Source organism: Corvus moneduloides, chromosome 2 (genome assembly GCF_009650955.1).
Source record: "Corvus moneduloides isolate bCorMon1 chromosome 2, bCorMon1.pri, whole genome shotgun sequence".
NCBI classification, from domain to species: Eukaryota; Metazoa; Chordata; class Aves; order Passeriformes; family Corvidae; genus Corvus; species Corvus moneduloides.
In genome coordinates, this window is record NC_045477.1 from 49,401,274 (window position 1) to 49,421,126 (window position 19,853).

A 19,853-nucleotide genomic window follows, 5' to 3' on the forward strand; every position below is an offset into this window, starting at 1 on the left:
TCTAGGTGGCTGCAACCGCAGCTCCTTTCAGGACCAACTTGAGATAAACAACCATAAAAATCAGTCTGGCTTCATTTGGATTCAAGGTATCGTTAACTACCACATATTAACAATCACGCTCTCTCCAGACCAGTCAGTTTTTGTTGTTTAGAACAGGAAGTCTTCTTTACCTCTACAACAAGCATTTCTGTGAAGGTTTAAGCCCTAGGAGACGCTTTTTGATAGTGATGCCAATGCTGTCAGTTCCCTTGTAGGGAACCACCGCCTACACAGTTGCAATTTCACTGCTCATTGTCCCTCTTTTACAGCAAGCATCCACTTTTAAAGATCAAGGGGAGGCAGATTCAAGCTGAAGTGCCAGCAGTAACTGACCTCGGATCAAGTAATCTTGGAGTGGCCATGTCTGACCTACCAGCACAGAGACTAGGGCAGTTTTGACCAAGAGGATTATTTAACTGCTGGAGCTTGCAGGGGAGCACAGCTGGGGAACAGGACGGTCCTTTCCAGCAACAACCTTCAGCAGCTCTTCTTTAAACAGGGGACTTAATCTATCTATGGCATTCCTCTTCACTAAACACCACTTCCATTGATTAAAAGCAGTTTTATAGCAAACACAGGTGAAGGCTTCGGCCTGAAATCCATGTGCCAGCTCAGCTGAATTACAGGCACGTTCCGAGTGCTCCTGAGAAAACCACAGCGAATCCAGAGAACTCGGGAAGCTTTGGTGCATCTCCCACCCAACACCAGCCTCTGGAGTGAGATACAGGGAGTTCTGTTCCTCAGTAAGCAGCACTGATAATTACATTACCTACCCTCTCCAGCCTTGAGCACACTCTGCTTGTTACCAACGTGCTAAAGTCAAAGGAAAGGCCAAGGCCGTGCCTGGCTGCTGGGAAAGCGCCCGCTACTCATCTTTCAGGTTCAGCTGAATCCTCTAGGTTACCTCTGTCAACATCAAGCACCGAGAACAAAGGCACAAGATTATGGGGATCTCATTACGTATGCTTGTTCCAAGAACAAGAAATGTGTCTACTTTCCTCTGATGACCTGGGAAAACAAAAAAACCCTTCAGCACAGAAAATTTATTTGTCATCAGTTACGAGCATTTGAATGTGTCATATCCAGTTTAAGGAGAAAAAAATGTCTGTCTGTCCTATGCTTTCTATACTGAGACCTTGCAAACAGCATCATTCTTCTGCTTGAAACAGAAAGCAGGGATGTACATATCTGAGAACACCAACACGCACAAAAACCCCCAAATCCTTAGGGTATTAAGTGAGCCATTTAACTAAGTATTTAAAACCTCTGCAATTATTAGTTTATTAGTATCATCCAGGATTCAGATGTTCAATATTTCTCCTGAAGTTATACATAAATGCAAATTGAAATAAGAATCTGAAAGTCAAAATTGTATAACAAAACAATACTCCATCACAAAAGCGTGTAAAATTACAAGAATGCTTTTTTTTGTTTGTTTTTAAACACTGGCACTTAAGAGAACCATAATTTTGTAACCACAAAATTGCCGAATTGTCCCCCAAACTGGTAAGCAGGTATATGTGAAAATAGTTACAGCTGCCAGCACTTGAAGTTTTACTAAATATGCAAAAAACCCCTTAGCTTTGGTTTTGGAAGAGAACTGTATTTGACCAAATTAGACATTGTTGGTATACCATAAACATTTAACTTTTTAATGCAAAATTTAATAAAATGTACTTTTCCATACAACTATATTTAACTTAAAAATGGGCAAACATCAAGAGTGCGGTATAAAACCTAACAGGAAAAATACATCTTATCTCATTTTCAATTTGAGACAATATACAACTTTGTTTAAAGGGCTAAAACTAGAATTTCAAGAATACAAATATGAATTTACATAGATTTAACAAATAATAATGGTACCATTTATAGAAATCTTAGAAAGAAAAAATCATTTCTTGTGGGCCCTTTGCTACCAGGAGTCTCATGGTATAAAGCCCATGGCCATCACCAGACCTGTCACCAAAAAATAATATGGTCATTTCATGCTTTTAACTTTACACATTTTAGGTACGCTCATCCTCCCAGGTGTTCAGAGATTTACAAATATAACTTCCATTACATGGTAACAGAGTCACACATGTAAATTTCTCGACACCAGATGGACATACACTCTTCCTATGGGTCCTTCTAGGACAAAATTTAACATTCCCTCCCTCCCCTCCCCCAAAGTATTTAGTTTCTGTAAAATTGAACTCTATACTTCTCAACTCTCCAAGACTGGTAAACTCATGCAACTCAAAAGAATATTACATTTCACAAAAATCTGAACAGGTATCTGTTTGCTGAGATTGAATTTTTTGTTGTTTCCAGTTATGGAAGAATATTTTCATCATAGGCCTATATATTTCTTTTCTAACCCTATCATGATAATGCAGGGTATGCAGATCAAAGCTTTGTTTATCAGCTGGTTATATGAAAGATGAAAACTGTAATATTCCCATGATCCCATATGGGCATTCAATAAAGCAAAAGATGAGTTCCCCTCAAAAAAAAAAAAAAAAAAAAGAAAAAAAAAAGAAAAGAAAGTATGATTTTCAAGGGCACCTATTAAAAGGACAACAATACTAATAAAAAAAATTGTATTTACTTAGAAGCATTCAGAATGTCAACAAAACAGCTGCAACTTTTTTTCTTCCTTTTTGCAATTACAGAGTGGTATTCAGTTAACAGAATGACAATTATTTTTATGATGCATCAGAGACAACTGAAGATGAGAAATGAACTACATCCCCAAATATAACTAAATTTGTGCTGTGCACCAACAAGAACCTGCTTTATAACTCCCATGCCAATTTACAACCCCCACACTGTACCAGGCAAGGTTAGTGGCCATTGAAATACCACTAAGGACAGGGCTATCTAAAGACACATTCGGTAGTGTGTTAACTATACAAAAAAAGAGACACTGTACAGTTTAAAAACAAATCTTACACAGCCTTACATTTCAATTTTTTTTTCTTTAAAAGGAGTGAGTTGTGTACAGGGGGGTTAAATGCTTTATAGACAAGAAAGAAATTGCTCTAAAAGAGACTTATTCATCATCATCATCATCTTCATCCTCCTCTTCTTCCTCCTCTTCATCATCTTCATCCTCTTCATCTTCATCCTCATCCTCCTCCTCTTCCTTCTTCTTCTTGCTCTTCTCAGCCTTGGCAACTACTTTTTTGCCTCCATCAACCTTCCCTTTGGCCCGGTATGCAGCAATATCCTTGGAGAAGAAAAGCAGGAAGAATCTCTCAAAGATGTAACCAGCCAAGAGGTTTGAGCCACCTCCAAAGAGCACTTGTCAAAGCAGGGAGCCAGGCACCTGCCCTTTCTGCACATCCACTGGGCTAGGACCAAGAGCCGCGCCTTCAGCTCCGAGGCGAACTGACGCCAAAGAAATGGGAACCTTCTAACACAGAAATTACACTGGCATGCTAGAACACACTGCTTATGGCTGCTAAGGCATCTCCATTGTCAGACTTCTGGGAACAGGCTGGAAAAGCTGCTGCCTCTGACTGTAAAGGCACAGCTGAGCCCACTATCCCACAAGGAAATAAAGTAGGGAGACCTCTTAAGGTCCCTTTTTAGCCCTACCTCCTACAATGCCTAAAGAAACGCACAGGAAAACCCTTGTTTGAGGAACAAAACGGTGATTAGCCACCCAGAACATATCGGAATGACCTGGCCTAACAGCTGCAATGCTATGCCTCAGCAAAGAGCAGTTATACTGAACTCTGCCTAACAGAAGTTTGCAAAATAAAAGGTATAAGAACTTGATTAAAGGGTAGACAGTGCCACCTTCTGCATGCAGTAAATTTATTCTAGTCATTTGAAACGCACAAAATTCAGTTCCTGTTAGAGGGAAGTCAAAACTGCACCTGGAAGGTGAAGTCATAAAAGCAGTCAAAACTTCCCAACTTTGTGCCAAAACAGTAAAACAATTAGGTAGGAGAATTGATCTACAAAGATTACACACACCAGCTACAGAAAAATATGAACACATTTACACAGATGGTCCAAATCTTCAAATATTCCCCATCCAATAAACACTACACCACTAATCTTACTGTTCACTTGGATTCCCTTAAAGATTAGCAGGAAGTTTTGAGAAGATATGATACCCACTAAGTCAAAGGCCAAGCAGTGAAATACTGAAGATTACTACATCTTAAAACTCCATTTGTAAGTGTAAGAAATAAAGACATTACTAGTAGAAATTAAAATAATATCTGCAAATACAGATGAATAATTCTACCATTTAAGAAGCATCTGAGTTGCTCTGGCTGTGTGTACCAGCAATTACCATGAAGCTGTACAGAAAGCACCATGTACAAAAGCTCCTAGACCTGCAACTCCTCTCTGGCACATACACAGGGCTCAAAGGTTCCACCTTGCACACTACAGTGCAAAAATTCCAAAGTGGATTTGTTTGCCAGCAGGAGAAATACCCAGAGGAAGGTGACAGCACACTATGGACAGAGGTGCTGTACGTCAGCTGTAGGTGATCACTGACCCTTTGTGAAGCATTGTCAGGGGATGCCAACACGCATCCTTCTTCTTCCCTTGGGTTCTACATATTGGGATGGGAATCTGCCTCTAGAAATAAAACCACGTGTAGCACAATCCTGTGTGTGCAGCAATTCTACAACTCCAATTATGATGGCAGGATTTAGCCTTAATAATTTAAAAAATTGCATGACAAGCTGCTTCATATGCATAATTAACCAACTTCACTACTAGAAAGGAGACAGACACAAAGTAGATCCAGGAAAAACACATGCTTAAAACTAGCACTTCCTTTGTGTTTTGTCATTACCCCAGGAATAAATTTTAAAAATCATCAATGTGCATCAATTATCCTAACATTCAGGGATGCTCACTAGTATGTCCAAAATCAGGGAGAACCAGTTCATTCCTTACTGCTACCAACTTAAGTCACATTCTGCTGTGACCGATGGATTTAGTAATGATACAGAACCCATGGTATTTATTAAACCACCAGTGACAGCCCAAAATTACAGACCGATGCAAACAGTTCAAGGTAAAGGACTCCAATTTAGAGTTATGGCAATGAACCATTTGTCCCTGTATGCAACGTTTTTCAACAAATATAACGAATGTCATTAGCATATTATAATTTGCAACATCAGGTATCAGAGGACACAGTAAGAAAAAAATCGATCTGAACTGAGGCTTGATCTCCCCACAGCACCTCCATGAACGTCAGTGTTACCTTTTCATATTTCTCCTTCAGCTTAGCAGCCTTCTTTTCATAAGGCTGTTTATCGTCTGCAGCGGTGTTGTTCCACATCTCTCCCAGTTTCTTTGCGACATCTCCAATGGACAGACCAGGATGTTCTCCTTTGATTTTTGGACGAAACTCAGAGCAGAACAAGAAAAAAGCCGAACTACACAGGAAAATAAGAGAAGATTATTTAAATTTTAGACTCTGCTTCAGCAGCGGCTTTTGTGACCTCTGTTACCGTTTCTTAAGAGCATTTTGGAAAAAGCACCTAAAAGTGAAACAAACACTGATTACGATGGAAGGTATCAGAACTGAACGAGCCACTTTGCAAACTCAATGCATGCTTGTCTCTTAAGTAATGCTGCACATCTGGTCCCATTTTTCGCAGGATCCTCAGACAGGCAGATTTTATATACCAGACACAGCTTTAGAAATTAGAATAAGTGAATGACACTAGGGCAGCAAATGTTATGTCAGAACTGTTAGAGGTGGGAGGCTGCAATATTTGTTATGAAAGAATAATTTCCAGACAACAGCACCAGCTCAAATAAGAACACTAGCTTGTAAAGGAACTTCCCTGTTCCCTTCAGCATTAGCTCCATTTAAAAGACACACATACAAACACAATAAAGTACCGGTGTCTAGTAGGAAATGAACTTGAAACCAGCTGTCATTATGCAGCGGCTGAAGTTTTAATTTTCCAAGCTGGTTTGGAGCAGGATCACCCCTCTAACCTGTTCTGTGCAAAAGCCTCTGATTTTAAACCGACTGCCAATCAAAAATTCTGCTCAGGCCAGCACATAATGAGAGCAGGGCCTGCAGTACTTTACTGCTGTATTACACTGCCCTCTTAACAGAAATTAGAAAAATCAGTCAGAATCACACACAGTGTATTTTTGCATCTACTTTTAAAGGCTGCCATTACTCTAACTTTGATAGTGGGACAGCCAGCCTGTAAATAAACACTTAGCTTTCATAACTAAAATTTCAACCTATCTTTTACACCTCTGGTGAGGAAAATCACATGCTCTTGTATTTCTGAAGCTCCTGGATAAAATTACCATTTTATAGACACACACCAGCATGATGGTCCCGAACAAGACAACCTAAAGCTAGGAATCTACTTACGGAGGCCTCTTCGGTGCATTTGGATCCTTGAACTTCTTTTTTGTTTCCCCCTTAGGTGGTACATAGTTTTTCATTTCTTTTTCATAACGAAGCTTGTCAGCCTTTGCCATATCTTCAAACTTCCCTTTCTCCTTAGAAGACATAGTCTGGAAGGCAATTGGAATCACAGAATACCTCAGAAGGGACACATAAGGATCAAAACAGTATATTAAGATTCAAAAACATACCAAAGTCCATTCCAAAATTTCGGCTGGGGGAGCTAAAGGTAAGACAAGGACAATGGATAGTTACCACTCATCTTACAACTGCACTTGATACCTACCCAAAACCTGGAATTCGAAAGAAATCATTTAAAATCTGGAATGGTATTTCACACAAGGCAGACATTTCAGGTTTCGTGGGGTTTTTTTTAAGCAGGTATTCCTACCTTCCATCGTTCTGAGCATTTTTTTGAGAACTCTGAGAAGTTCACTGACGCATCTGGATGTTTCTTCTTGTGCTCCTCCCGACAGGTTTGCACAAAGAAGGCGTATGAAGACATTTTACCTCTCGGCTTCTTAGGATCACCTTTGCCCATTTTTGCTGATTTTCTGTAATAAAGCAAATGAGACACCTTTAAAACTTGTACTTTCAACAAACCAAGGCAGGAAGTAAGTAACAACCAAGGATCGTGCCAAACAAGACCTGCTGGAGCAGTATTCTGAAATCATACAATGGGAAGAAGATTCCCTTCTGGAAAATTTACTGAAGAGTTCTGTCATCCCTGTCTGAGGTGACCTGGATGCAAGCAACCTGAAATCTCAAAGGGCCTTCAAAATGTGCAGTTATGGTCTCCAGCAAACAAGAACTATCCTACCAAGCAATCTGAAGGCAAGTAACTGGAGACTGCACACCATGATTATTACTGGTGTATTAATCATATGCCTGGGAAGAATAAACTCTATTGAAAGGAGGGGAAAAGTACCCAAGTATCCTGTCTCAGTGGCCTTCTGGATTACTGATTTCATTTTCAGCCTGTGTTTTTACCTCTTCCCCTGTAGGCCCTGGGTGCTTATTTACAAAATATATTTTTTATTATTTTCTATGCCATATGTTATGACTCCTCTTTATGTGTACTGCAAAACACTACTCTTTGCAGGTATACCTTGAAATACAGGAATGGAACAGCTCACTTGGTCAAATATGTTACAACCTACACAGGGAGAAGTACAACACTTACGCATGGCCAGCAAAGCTGTGCTCAGCAAGAGCATTATCTGACATTTTCAGAGACTGAAAAATACCTTCCTGGAACTTTCACACCCAAGTCAGACATTCAGAGTATTTCTTCATAGCTCCCTGGAAAAAGTCACTTGCACCCAAACAAGCTCTGCTTTTCAGCACGAATTAAAAGAAGGAAAAAAGCGTGAAAGGAAAAAAAAAAAAAAGGGCAGGCAGCGCCCGCCTGTATTGCCACAGAAGCTGTATTTCCTATCGGTCTGGCGGATAGACAGAAACAGATTTCTGCTCTGTGACTAAACACGTCCGGTTTGAAGTTTCTATCAAGTAAACAAGAGGGCTGAAGAAGCAGGAGCCGCTCCTGCCTGCCATGGAGACGCTCCCAGCCTAGCCGGGCCCGGGGCTCGGCCGGGCCGGGCCAGTGCCCGCGGCTGCGGGGGCAGGCGGCTCCGGGGACAGGGGGTGGCCGCGGGCAGGGCTCGGCACCGCGACCCAGGGGCTGGCGTTTAAAAGCCTACCGCTTCCCGCCATTTTGGACGCTTCCCCTGTGAGGGGGGCAGAGGGAAACTTCAGAAGTCCCTCAAGAGACCTGCTGGGGGTGAGAGGGGAGGAAGAAAAAGAAAAAAAAAGAAAAAGGAGTCCCGTTATACGGGAGAACATCTGTAAAGTTTTATTCCGCATTCAGGCGAAGGCTTGTAGCAGCGAGCACATGCCCAGGAGCCGGACACCCACCGGGGTGCGGCTGCCCGCAGGCGGCGACCCCCGGCCCCGGCGGGACAAAGCGCTCTCCCGCCGCCGCCCCCGTCCCCCCGCGGCGGGGGGGGCCATCCCGATGCCCAGCCCTGCCCGCTCCGGCCGCCATGAGGCGAAGCAGCCCCGGCCTGCGCTCCCTCCCTCCCTGCCGGCCGCGCCGCCGCAGCGGCGGTGTCGGCGGGAGCGGCCGCCATAGCGCAGGCTCCTGGCGGAGGAGGTCACCCGCCGCCGAGCCTCCTTCCATTTTGTGCGCTGAGGAGCAGAGCCGGCCGCTCCCCACCCCGCCGCCGCCACCACACCCCCCGCGGCCGGGCGGGGCAGCGAGCCCGGGCGGCGGGACCCCCGCCGAGAGGGGCCGCGGCGGGGCCGGGCCGCGACCCCCGCCCGCGGGGGCGGCGGTGGCAGCGCAGTCCGGGCGGCGCGGAATGGCCGCTGTGGCGTCGCCCGCTGCCGCCGCCGCGTAGAGAACATGGCTCCTTCCTCCCTTCCCTTTGTGTGAGCGCGCCGCTACCCTGGCGCACACGCTCAGCCATTGCAGCCGGGGGAGGGCGGGCGGGAGACGGGGGGAGGTGGGTGGGAGCGGGGGGGGAAGGAGATTGGGGGGTGGGGGGGAAGCGCGCTTTCAGCGCCTGCCCAAGCCCCGGCAGCGCGGACGAAGCCCCGGCGGGGACCCCCCGCTCGCTCCCGCGCCCCGCCGAGCTGTGCGGCCCCGGAGCCGCGGGCCCCGCGGCCGGGCGAGCAGCGGCTGCTGGAGAAAAAAGTTCCCCGAACTGCGCCCCCGCCCGCCCGAGCGCCTCCTCTGCTGCTCCGCGCCGCTCGCCTTGTTTTCTCGCTCGCGGCTCCCGTCAGCCATGTTACAGCCGGGCGGCCGCGGGGCCAGCGGCGCCCCGGCCCGCACCCCGTTTCCCCGCGCTCCCCATCGCCCCGGCGGCGCGGCGCGGCCCGCCCGGAGCCCCCGCTGCCCCACCACCTGCCCCGCCGCCGCGGCGATGGCTACGGTGAGGTACCGTGTAAGCGGCTTACGGCGGGGTACGGCGCGGCCCTCGCCCCCCGCGGTGGGCGACCCCCAGCCGTTCACCTGGCTCCCTTTGCCCGCCTCTCTCTCCCCACCTCGCTCCTTGCCTCCCGCCGCCCCGCTCTCCCGAAGTCGCCCGCCGCCCCCGCCCCGCCCCGGCCGGGGGGCTCGCCGCCCGGGAAAGGGTCTCCAGGGCACAGCCCCGCTCGCCTTTGTGTACGGGCGTCCGAGCCCGGCGCTGCCCCGCGCTCCGCGGTCATGCAGCGGAGGCAGCACGACGGCCACCACCGGCTCACCGCCCGGCTGTGAGCGGGCGGGCGAGCGGGCGAGCGCGCTCGCCCGGCCCAGCGGCCCCCGGCGCGTACTCACCCGTGTCAGACAGAGTCGGCACGCAGCCCTCGCTCGGCCCCGAGCCCCAGAGACGCTCCCGCGGCCGCCCGCCCGGCCCCAGCGCTGGCTGGGTCGCTGTGCAGCCCGGTGCACCGCAATGGCTGAGCGCGGGATCGATACGCAGCCTCCTCACACTCGCGGCGCTGGTAACATTACTCTCTGCACAGCCCCGCGCCCATTGGCCGCCGCCAAGCCGAGCGCCGCGCCGATTGGCCCAGGCGCTCCCATTGTCCTGACCAGAGCGCGCCGCGGGTTGGGCGCGCCGCGGGACACGTCACCGAGCAGGGAAAGGGCGCGCAAATATAAAAGTGAGCGCAGGGAGCCGGGCGGCGGCGGGCCCTGGAGAGCTGCGGTGGCTGCCCGGCGCTGCGCTGCTGCCTGTGAGGGCTGCGGGCCTCGCCGCCCCCGCCGCCGCCCCGCGGGAACCCTCGCGTCCGCCCTGCGGTGGGGAGCAGAGCGCTGCCGCCTGCCCGCCCCTGCGGCCGCGCCGCCCCACCGCGGAACCCGGGGCTCAGCGGGGAACCGAGCCAAGCCCGTGTGTCTCGGCTCCTCTTGCCCGGTTCCAGCCGGCGCACGGGGCTTCTCTCCGCTGCCGCGGCGGCGTGTTCGGCTCTGCCCCTTACCCGAGGTTGGGGGGCGTTTGTTTTGTTTGTTGTTTCGTGGGGTCGTTTTTTGGTTTTTGGGTTTTTTTCTTTCTTTTTCCAGAAATGGCTTCATCACCTGTATGAACGCCAGTCGGGAGATACTGGCTTTCTCCTTTACCTCCTGGGTGACAAGGAGCAGCCCGCAGTGGTCAGGCAGCTCCCCCCTCCCCACCCCCGCGCCACGTTCTCAGCAATCGTACACAGTGATGGCCCGGCGCCGTCCCGAGCATCCCGGTGCAGGGGCGCGCTGAGCCACATCTCACCTGTCCTCCGCTGCTGCTCCTCTCCCTGCTATTTTACTGTCACCTGCACCGCACGAGGAAGCTGTTACAGGACTAGCGAACAGGAGAAATACCCCTTAACATCAGCTTCGCTGATTACATCTACTTTATTGGTGCAAACAACGCTGGGAAGAGTGCTGCTGTGAAAAATCCAAAACCACTGCTCTGCCCCGAAAGGCAGTGTAAGCATGCTTACTGCAGTAACAGAAACTTAAGACAACTTAAGTTAAACTGGTCATAAATATTCGCGTGTAAATAGCTGATTTCGATAATTTCTTAATTATCATGAACTCTCAAAATCTATCCATGAAGTTTTGGAAGGGTTTGTGATCTGACACAGAAGGGATAGCAATTGTTTCACAAGGCATGGTGCTTTATGGAAGTCAAAGATCCTTTTAAATAATTACCCTAATTCTAAAACTGCCTCATTTGTGAAGAAGTGCTGGTAGACATATGAAGACAGTGATTCTGCTACCTAAAATCATGCAAAAATACATGAACAGTAAGGAACACTTGTGTTTCTGTCTCAATGAAAGGTTTTGTTTGGGGTTTGGTTTTTTTTCTGATTTGCATCCTATACTTTAAACCTTTATATGGAACAGAAGAAAATGTAAAAATCACTAGTATTTATGTGGTTTAGTGTGCAGAAGCTAATAGCTTTGCACATACTGAACTTCTTTAAGGTTTCTTCTGTGAAAACTAGACCTGAAAGGAAGGCAAAGGATTGCTTTTATTCCTTGCTGTTGTCTAGAGCCAAAACTTCAGTAAAAGGCAAGTGATGAGGAGAATTTGATTACGTGACACACTCCTGTAAAGGTTTTCCTTCATCTCTGCTAGTTAGATGCTCAGGCCTGTACAGGTTTGCATCTTCAGTGGGTTTCTTCTGCAACCCTTGATGACAGAAATACAAAAGAATTTACTCATCAGTTGCAGACAGTAGTGTTTTTTACGGAAGCAATATATGTTTCTTCTCTTGTTCATGCTGTGCCACATCCCTTCTAATACTTCACAAACATGCCTTCTTCTGCAAACCTCATTGAAGTTCAAATCTGTTTTAAATTACACTCCACTAGACAGGTGCAGTCACTGAGATCACTTGGATAACACAGGACACCTTTGACTTCTTGCATATAAGCTTTGCCCACAGAATATTTTGGTCACAACAGCCCAGTACAACTGCTCCAGGAAAAAAAAGTATGTAGCTGCAGAGGAAGTTTCAAAACCCCTGTTTAGTAATTTTGGTGTTTTGCAAACTAGGGTATACTTTAGGAAAAGACACACAGATTGGATGGCATACTGCAAAGCAAGAGTAAAACAATGATTTCTATGAGATACATGTTTTTAAATACTTCAGGTTTTAGGATACCCTTTGTAGCTACTTACTTGGAAACCAGTAGAAATCTTTGTAAGGAGCCTTTTGGTCCAACTCCTTTTCCATGTAAAGCGAGCTAAACTTGAATGGAAACATCAGCTATACATTATCAACCTTTTTTTAAAGCATCCTTTTTTTCTCCAGTTTTCTTTAGAGATAACAGAGGAAGGCCTCTCCAAAGACAGAACTGTTCTTAACAATGTCTTGCTGAGTAGGAACAGAAAAGTTCCAACTGAATGATGAAAAAAGTTCTATTAAAATTTTCCTCTCACTTCTTATCATCCTCCATGTAGCTCACAACCAAAGATTTCTAGCAAACACAAACAAGGATGGAGAATCCCAACAAGTACAGACTATCTGGTTGGCAGTGGAGCCTGACTCAGAGAGAGATGCAGAGATCTCGTTCTCCCCCATTCCCAAAATAACTGTGAAACACATTGGTGACACTACTCCAGTAGAATTTTTGATGAAGCCACAGTATATAAAGAACCTTAGAAAGTTTCTGCCCACTTTAGTGCTGTGGTTGCTGATAGAGGTGGGAAAGCACACTTGCATCAATTCCAAAAGTCACAGGGTGTGGGGCAGCGCACCTTCCATGGGGCAGGAAGGTGGTTCTTCAGTGCCCCCATCTTCTCCTGCAAAATGTGTATTCTATGAAGGACACTGCTTACTCCCCAGAGGGTTTGGCAGGAAAGCAGATGATTTCACAGCTTGCTTTGACAACAAAGAGATTCAGTGTCGTCACAGGACCTCCAGATTTTGTCACTCTGTCCTCCCTCCCAAGGAATGAGATCATTGTTTCTTTGGGTCAAAATTACTAGACTATTACAGTGAAAATGGCATAGTAACAACTAGCTTGTCAGTCAAATCCAAAGCTACTATTAGGCTATTTTTAACAAGATCTGAAAGCCTTTCTCAACAAAAAAGTTACATTTTCAGCTCAAAACGAGAGCAAAACATCTGCAGAGACAGGGCACCTGGGCACGTGTACTTCTGATGGAGCTGCTGGTAATGTAGATTGTCACTGTTGCTTTCAAACACTTCCAGCCCTACAGCAGGGAGGGTTTTCACAGCGTATTTGAAAAAAAGCCCTGGCCCATATTTGCCCTTTTCCTGAGGCTGCAGTGCCAGCCTGTGCACAGCCCAGATGAACACAATTCTCAGTTGCTTATTAGATGCAGACTTGCAGCCAATCTTTTCCTCTGGTGTCTTATTTGAAATCATCGGGAGATACACTTTAAGTATTTCCTTAAAATCATTTCTGGAAGAGAAAGACTCTATTCAAAGGAATCAGCATGTCTGCAAACAGTACCAATGAATGGAACTTGCTTTACCTTTCCATCTGGATTTGCTCACAGTGTCAAGTAATCTGCATATGTTGCTGTCCCTCTTCCATCAGTGAGCAGGGTTTCAGAAGGCTGTTTGTCCGCTCCCCATGGATGAGTGGCTGGCTGACCCAGGTGTGTGTGTGTAAGTGGTAACTGTGGGGCAGTGGCACACAGGCAAGGTAACCTCAGCTGACTAAAGGCAGCGGTCTGGGAGAGGTAGGCAGGGAGCAGGGATGGCACTGGAACTGCTGCAGCGTTTTCCTTGCCAAGCTTCACGTGTGAACCAGCTGATTTTTGTTGACATGTGAGCCCTGAAGACAATTCCATCATTCCTAGAGCTGATACATTCTTAAATCAGGGTCAGTACTTACACAGTGCTTTTATCCACAAAATGGATAATGTGAAAATTTGTACACTTTTTGTGGAATTAACAGATGTATGGCAAAGTATCAAGCAAACAGATTTTCATAGCAAAAGCATATAGCCACACTGTTCAGCTCAGAAAGCGGGCAAAGATGGTGAAGATACAGCAGTATAGACTTTTCCTCTGCTGATCAGTATACCATGAACATTTTTTACAGTGACTATGTGTATAGAAAGTAACAATTTTATGGTAAGGTTAATAGATTTACGAAATACGTTTCCTTTAGCATCTTATTCCTTACGCATAAGTACATAACTTCTTTAAGTGCCTCTGTGAAGCTCTCAATGTGCAGTTTCAGACAGATGGAACTGTGTTCAGCTTCAACAGCAAAAAGGAGTTCAAAAATGTTCTTTCAGGACTGCACTATTTCTGAAATCGCTGACCTGCTGAGATGCTTGCTTTGCTGAGAACACAACATGCAGTGCAACATCCACTTATCTCTTCAACTTTCTGGAAACACAGCATCAAATATTCAGTCCCCTCCAAAATCTCCAGATCATTTATGTATTGTACACTCGAGCCTACCACTGAGATAAGAGTTATCAGCTGCTTCTAATAAACCCAGAATGCTGCTGTCCATCTTCACAGACACTGCTCTAAAGGTGTTAATACTCACTAGAGGCAGGTAAGCTTCTGATGGTGACACCACTGTTAGACTTCTCCACCTGAACAGGCAGAATCCAACCAGGCCTAAGGTGATGAAAAATACCTGAGAATCCCTTCCTTCCTATTGTATCCAGCCCAGAAGACTTAACAAGATCTGCTCTCTCACAGCCAGGACTCTTTCAGACAGACCTCAGTGCTCCATGTCAAATTGGAAAGGTTCCTAGAGCTAGTTATAGTGCTGGGACAGAGCTACTATTCCCTTATCTACATGTTTTCTGAAAAAAATCAATATAGAGATATCATGTGACCTGTACTCTGATCCTTTATATGGGACTGCAGCACAGACTAAACCATCTGCTTATGGATATGAAGATGACACCTTAATGCAAACAGTCCCTGATACTAGAAATCCTAGCACAGTCTTATTTCCACAAACTCATGATGTGAATTTATGGGATGTCGATATCCAAAGAAACAGGATGCATCACACATCTAGCTAGTAACTACACAGGACCTACCGCGATGTAGACTGCGTACAAGCAGTTACAGGAACTGCTGGAGGAAACAACCATTTGCTCACAGCTTCAAAAAGGGAACTTGCATAGTTTGACAGGACAGTCTTACCCTTTTGCTGAATACAGCCAAGTGTACATGGGTGTCACTGAGTAGTGTCTGTCTCATCCCTTACAACATAATGAAGTGTTTCTCATTCATTTGAGGACTTATCCACATACTCAGGAACTTCATAAACTTGCTAACTTCCCAAGGAGAGTTGGAAGCTCAAGGAAGATTACAAGTACTACAAGTCATCACTGTATACCACTCACTAGGGAGGGCAAAGAACATATCCTGGAAGAGCAGAAGCAGCCTCAAAAAACTCTTATCCTTTCTCCATCTCTCTCCTTTCTGCCTCCTTTTTCTTCTCCTCTTTTGTCCACACTCCTGTGCAAAGATAGGCTGAAAAATGCATTCTGGCAGCTGTACCTGCTCACCAAATAGTCATCAGTACCATTATTTAATGGTAAAGTAATTTTCTAGCCAGCCCCCCCTCCCCCTACTTCCAGAATAGTTTCCCAGTATGCACTGCACTGGGTGCTGCATTGGTCGAACACCTACCATTACACGCAGCCATCCCAATTTATTACTGGTTCAGAAAGGAGGATTGCCTCTTAAATGGCTGTTCAGAGAAATGAAGTCATGCTAGCATTCTCACAGAGACCATCTCCAGCTTCTATCACAGTCATCCTGTTTCTTCTACCATCTTCTTTCCCAGTGATGTCATCTCCTTTTATTTAACGGTTCTATTCCAGGATTTCTGAGACTCAGGAGAAGAAACAGAGGCGACCTAGGATATAAGAAATCACATACTTTACATTGACTAAGCCTGTGGTACCAAAAATATTCAAGGGAATGCCCACTTCTCTTGTCTTTTCCAACAGCAGGTGGTTGTTTTGAAAAGGGCTCTGTGAGCTCATCATTGCAGAGGGACAACTTCTACACCAAGTCACCCAGTGTTACCAAAAGCTTAGTAATAACGTCTTCATTAACACACACAAGCTTGTAGTCTAAATCTATACAGCTTAGTACTTTCTTAACTAGATGTCATTTGGCTTTCTATTCAGATCTTGTTTGCCTTTACTTCTTTTCCACGACTTTTAGAGGATTCTAAGTCTTTTGCATTCCTTTAAATCTCATTTCTTCTTAATTTACCATGTTTCCATGAACTTTCATTCTGCTGAAACAAATGAAGACCTGTGTGGAATATGCCCTGAATTTCACAGGGGGAATGCTGCCACAATGAAAGATGCATTCTTTTCCAAGTCAAAACCCAAAATCTGTTTGGACAGAAAGTCAATGTTGTGACCTCAAAGTTTTGTCAGACACAACATCAGACAAACTCACATTAAACTAATGCGCAGCACCAAGAGTTGAAACAGTCTGTAGTTGAATTGAATGAAAATCTGATGGTTTCCAGGAGGGGTAAGTGTGGGGCTGGGAGTGCAGGTTCAATTCAGATGCTGATATGTATGATATGCATGAATGTCATTGGGTAGGCTGAGATGTTTTGACCCGACAGGCATCTGATTAGTCTCCTTCGTGTAAATTTAACTTAACCTTGTCCTAAAGTATGGATGCCAATCAAAATAAATACCAATTCCTTTGGAAAGAAATACTGAAGCAGTAAAACATTCAAGAGCCTCTTTGAAGCTGTGGGTTTTGATTGTTTGAACTTTTATATGACTTAATAGTGATGACTTTTATTACAAAATGAATTGCTAATACTATGTTATTTCTTCTATTACAGCATAACAGATCACATAACTGTTCTTGGGTTTCCAAATACAAGCAAGTGGCTACTTATAGAATTAAATGGATGTAAGGGATATATATATTCACATTCACTCACAGTCTCTATTTCCAGTGACCCACAACAGTGTGTTAATAACAAACATTTTTCATTCAATCCTACAAAATTTCTGCAAGTATGTAGTACTATGCTAAACACAGCATTTAAGTTTTGATGTATTATTGTGCTTTACAACTAAAATTATTATTTTTATTTTCACTTCTAGCTCCTTGAAAACCTCAACATAAATAATTTCTGCATCCCTCCTGTACACCCCCTCTTGCTGATTTGTGGATCACTTAAAAACATTTGATTGTTTTAAAAATCATCCATCCTTTTCTGTCCTCTAATAACTACACTCAGATGTGTAGAAGTCATATTAGGTAGGGTTTTTTTACCTGACCTTGTAAAAACATCAATTTCTAGCCATACTAACACAAGTGTACCTAGAGAAGTAATTTTACTTCTATGTATATGACTAGTAACACACAGTTTTATGGACAGAAAAGAGCCACAAAAATCATCCAAGAATGTGGAAAAAATAATGAGAACCCTAAAAAGCTCAATCTGTTTAGCTTTTTCTTAAAACAAACAAACAACAAAAAAAAATAATATTGAGAAGTAACTTAATTACATGGTAAAAGCACTGTCCTGGGGAGAAAATAGTGAGTCCTAAAGAGCTCTTTAATCCATCAGAGAAGGCATAACAAGAATCAATGGCTGGAAGCTGAAGGCAAACAAAATGCAAATGAAATAAGGTAGAAAATTTTTAGCAGCAGGCATGATTACTACCTGTATTATCCTGGTACCTGGAAGCCCTCATGGATCAGGGTTCTATTAGGTGCTGGCAAAAAAGAACAAAACAAAAAACCCCAAACAAACAAAAAAAAAATGCAACCCCAAAGCCAAAAGAAGACACCCAAAACACAGAAAAAAACCACTGATCCCTGCCAAAAGGTTACAAAAAGCATGTAAGATGAAGTAACATAGTAAATCAGTGATAATATTATCTGATATGACAGGCAGCGGTTTCAGGCCATGGTTTCATGATACAAAGTGTTGAGTTGAGATACAGACTTAAGGTGATTCTGCGTATCAAGACTGTTTCATCCTGTTCCCACAATTTCTCTACAGCTATGGAATGTTGAAAACTGATCCTTATTTAAAAAAAAAACCAAAATCAGTGTTAAAATCAGGGTTTTCATTTTTACTTTGCAATAAAATGCCAGTGAAACTGATGTACTTTTGCAAGTACTTTGATTTTTATGAATTTCAGTGAATGGGTTGACCAAATTTTCCCTAACAGTATTCCCACCAGTTCTTTGTACAGGAACTTGCTGCATTACTTGTGAGAAAAGAATGCATATCCCAGAGAAAAACATGCAAAAGCCAAGTATGAGATTGTTTTGTTTTCCTCATAGCAAATCACTAGGCTTGGTGACCAATTTCAAGCACCATCCATAGATAAAGTAGACATTAACAAAAACTGAAACTCAGCCCATGGTCTGGCAAGATTTCTCTGAAAAAAACCTAATATGCTACCAAATTCTAATATAAAAGATAACAAGATGAGCTTGTGTTCCCAACACAATTGCTCTGGCACTGGAGCCTACACACCACCCTTGGTAGCTTGCAAACACAGTAGGCCACTACAGTTTGACCAGGAAGAAGATTAAAGGGGTAAGCCAAGAGCAGCACTTTCTATTATTAAAGTTTTTGCCATCTATTTGTGAGATCAAGGATCAGAAGGATAGCCCCTGAACTTCATTGTGGAGAGAACTGGGAGCATCTCCTCTTATTTTTCAACAGGAAAACATAGGAGAAAATCCTGCCTTTGATTTCTGTTTCTTCATTTAGATTATTAGAAGACTGTGGCAACACCCCCAATGTCTACTGCACTGAGAAGCTATGGAAGAGCTAATTTTATGGGGTGGGAATGCTGAAGAGAACACAAAAGCTAAAGAACTGGGGTCAACGCTCCACAAATAGTCCCTTAGACTTGGAAGCAAACTGGGTATACCCATGGTGTTAAGGACCCAGCCTTCTTCCTTCCCTTTCTCCCTGGAGGTGGCCAGCCTCCTCCCACTGGCTGATGTTCTGTGTTTCACTGAGCTGGATAGTCACGTTCATGTGCTAGACAGGGAATCGGTTACAACCAGTTCTAAAAGCTTTCATTTTTCTCTTGTTCCTTGTTAAAAATACTTCAAGTTATAGCTATAGTAAGTGACATTAAAGGAACACTGTTTCATTGCAAAGTTTAAACACTTAACAGGCTCAATATTTGGCCTCATGCACTCTGCTGAATTTTTCCATGGGACCGCGGCCGCCCCATGTGTGCAGGACACAGCTCAGGAAATGAATCAGGGCTGTGCATCAAATTAGATTATTTATAGGTTGGTAAATGTGTTGTCTCTAGGAGTTTTGGCGAGAACAAGACAGACAACTACAGGAAGAGAGCGATGGGCATGTGGTTAAGGCAGTTGAATGCCACACAGAATGCTCAGTTCTGCCTCTGCCTTCACCAGCAGCCCCCGCGAGCAAGGAGCGAGTCAGACCACGCACCTTGGCAGATGGCCAACCAACCTTGTCTTCCAGTCCAAACAGAAACACCTTGGGCCTTTTACATAGAAATGCAAAGCAGATGATGATAATGGAAGGTTCAGCTCTTGAGGGAAAAATGGAGCCAGAGGCACAAGGTTAAAAGGCAGGAGAATCCAATTAATAGCATTGATTTTACTAGTGACTAAACGAGTGGCTCAGTTTTCTCCTTGGTCAAACAGGACAGTGGTGCTTTTCTGTTGTTCTGGGAATATGCAAAAATTCATCAAATACTGTGAAGCTCCTTAATATCATTGTAATAAGCCTACAAAAACAAAGAAGTTTTTCTGATTCTCTATATATAAAGGAAGTTTTGAATCTTTTAATCTGTTAATTATCATATACTGCTTTAAAAATACATACTTGCTTTAAAAAATATACACTATAAATACTAACATGTATAGAAATAGAACACATCTATTTTTCCTCTCAAACTCTATTTTTAATGTGATTTTGGAAAGTCCTTTCCAGCTT

The 19,853-nt window shown here is 44.6% G+C and overlaps 1 protein-coding gene and 1 long non-coding RNA gene across 3 annotated transcripts in view; both read right to left on the reverse strand.

Annotated features, from left to right (window-relative positions):
* Positions 1-1,293: 1,293 nt before the first annotated feature.
* HMGB1 (high mobility group box 1) lies at positions 1,294-9,954 on the reverse strand. Of its 2 annotated transcripts, none has more exons than XM_032099529.1 (5): positions 9,759-9,954; positions 6,831-6,993; positions 6,404-6,549; positions 5,264-5,438; positions 1,294-3,253 (listed from the first exon to the last, which is right to left on the reverse strand). In XM_032099529.1, the coding sequence occupies exons 2-5, from the start codon at positions 6,978-6,980 to the stop codon at positions 3,077-3,079; spliced, it is 648 nt and encodes a 215-aa protein (XP_031955420.1). In that variant the 5' UTR covers positions 6,981-6,993; positions 9,759-9,954; the 3' UTR covers positions 1,294-3,076. The 2 variants fall into 2 exon arrangements, with proteins under 2 accessions (XP_031955420.1, XP_031955419.1); XM_032099528.1 differs by lacking the exon at positions 9,759-9,954 and adding an exon at positions 9,600-9,632.
* An 838-nt stretch (positions 9,955-10,792) lies between these two features.
* Positions 10,793-19,853, reverse strand: part of LOC116439675 — a 43,533-nt gene continuing 34,472 nt past the window's right edge. The window contains exon 9 of the long non-coding RNA XR_004238233.1: positions 10,793-15,779. This is a non-coding gene — a long non-coding RNA (uncharacterized LOC116439675). The remainder of the gene's footprint in view (positions 15,780-19,853) is intronic.

Excerpts from the sequence above, each read along its gene's own strand:
- HMGB1 (XM_032099529.1), bottom strand. The coding sequence starts at position 6,980 with ATGGGCAAAGGTGATCCTAAGAAGCCGAGAGGTAAAATGTCTTCATAC. Across the intron at positions 5,439-6,403 it reads AATGCACCGAAGAGGCCTCC|TTCGGCTTTTTTCTTGTTCT; the intron begins GTAAGTAGATTC and ends TTTCCTGTGTAG. Across the intron at positions 3,254-5,263 it reads TGAAGGAGAAATATGAAAAG|GATATTGCTGCATACCGGGC; the intron begins GTAACACTGACG and ends TTCTTCTCCAAG.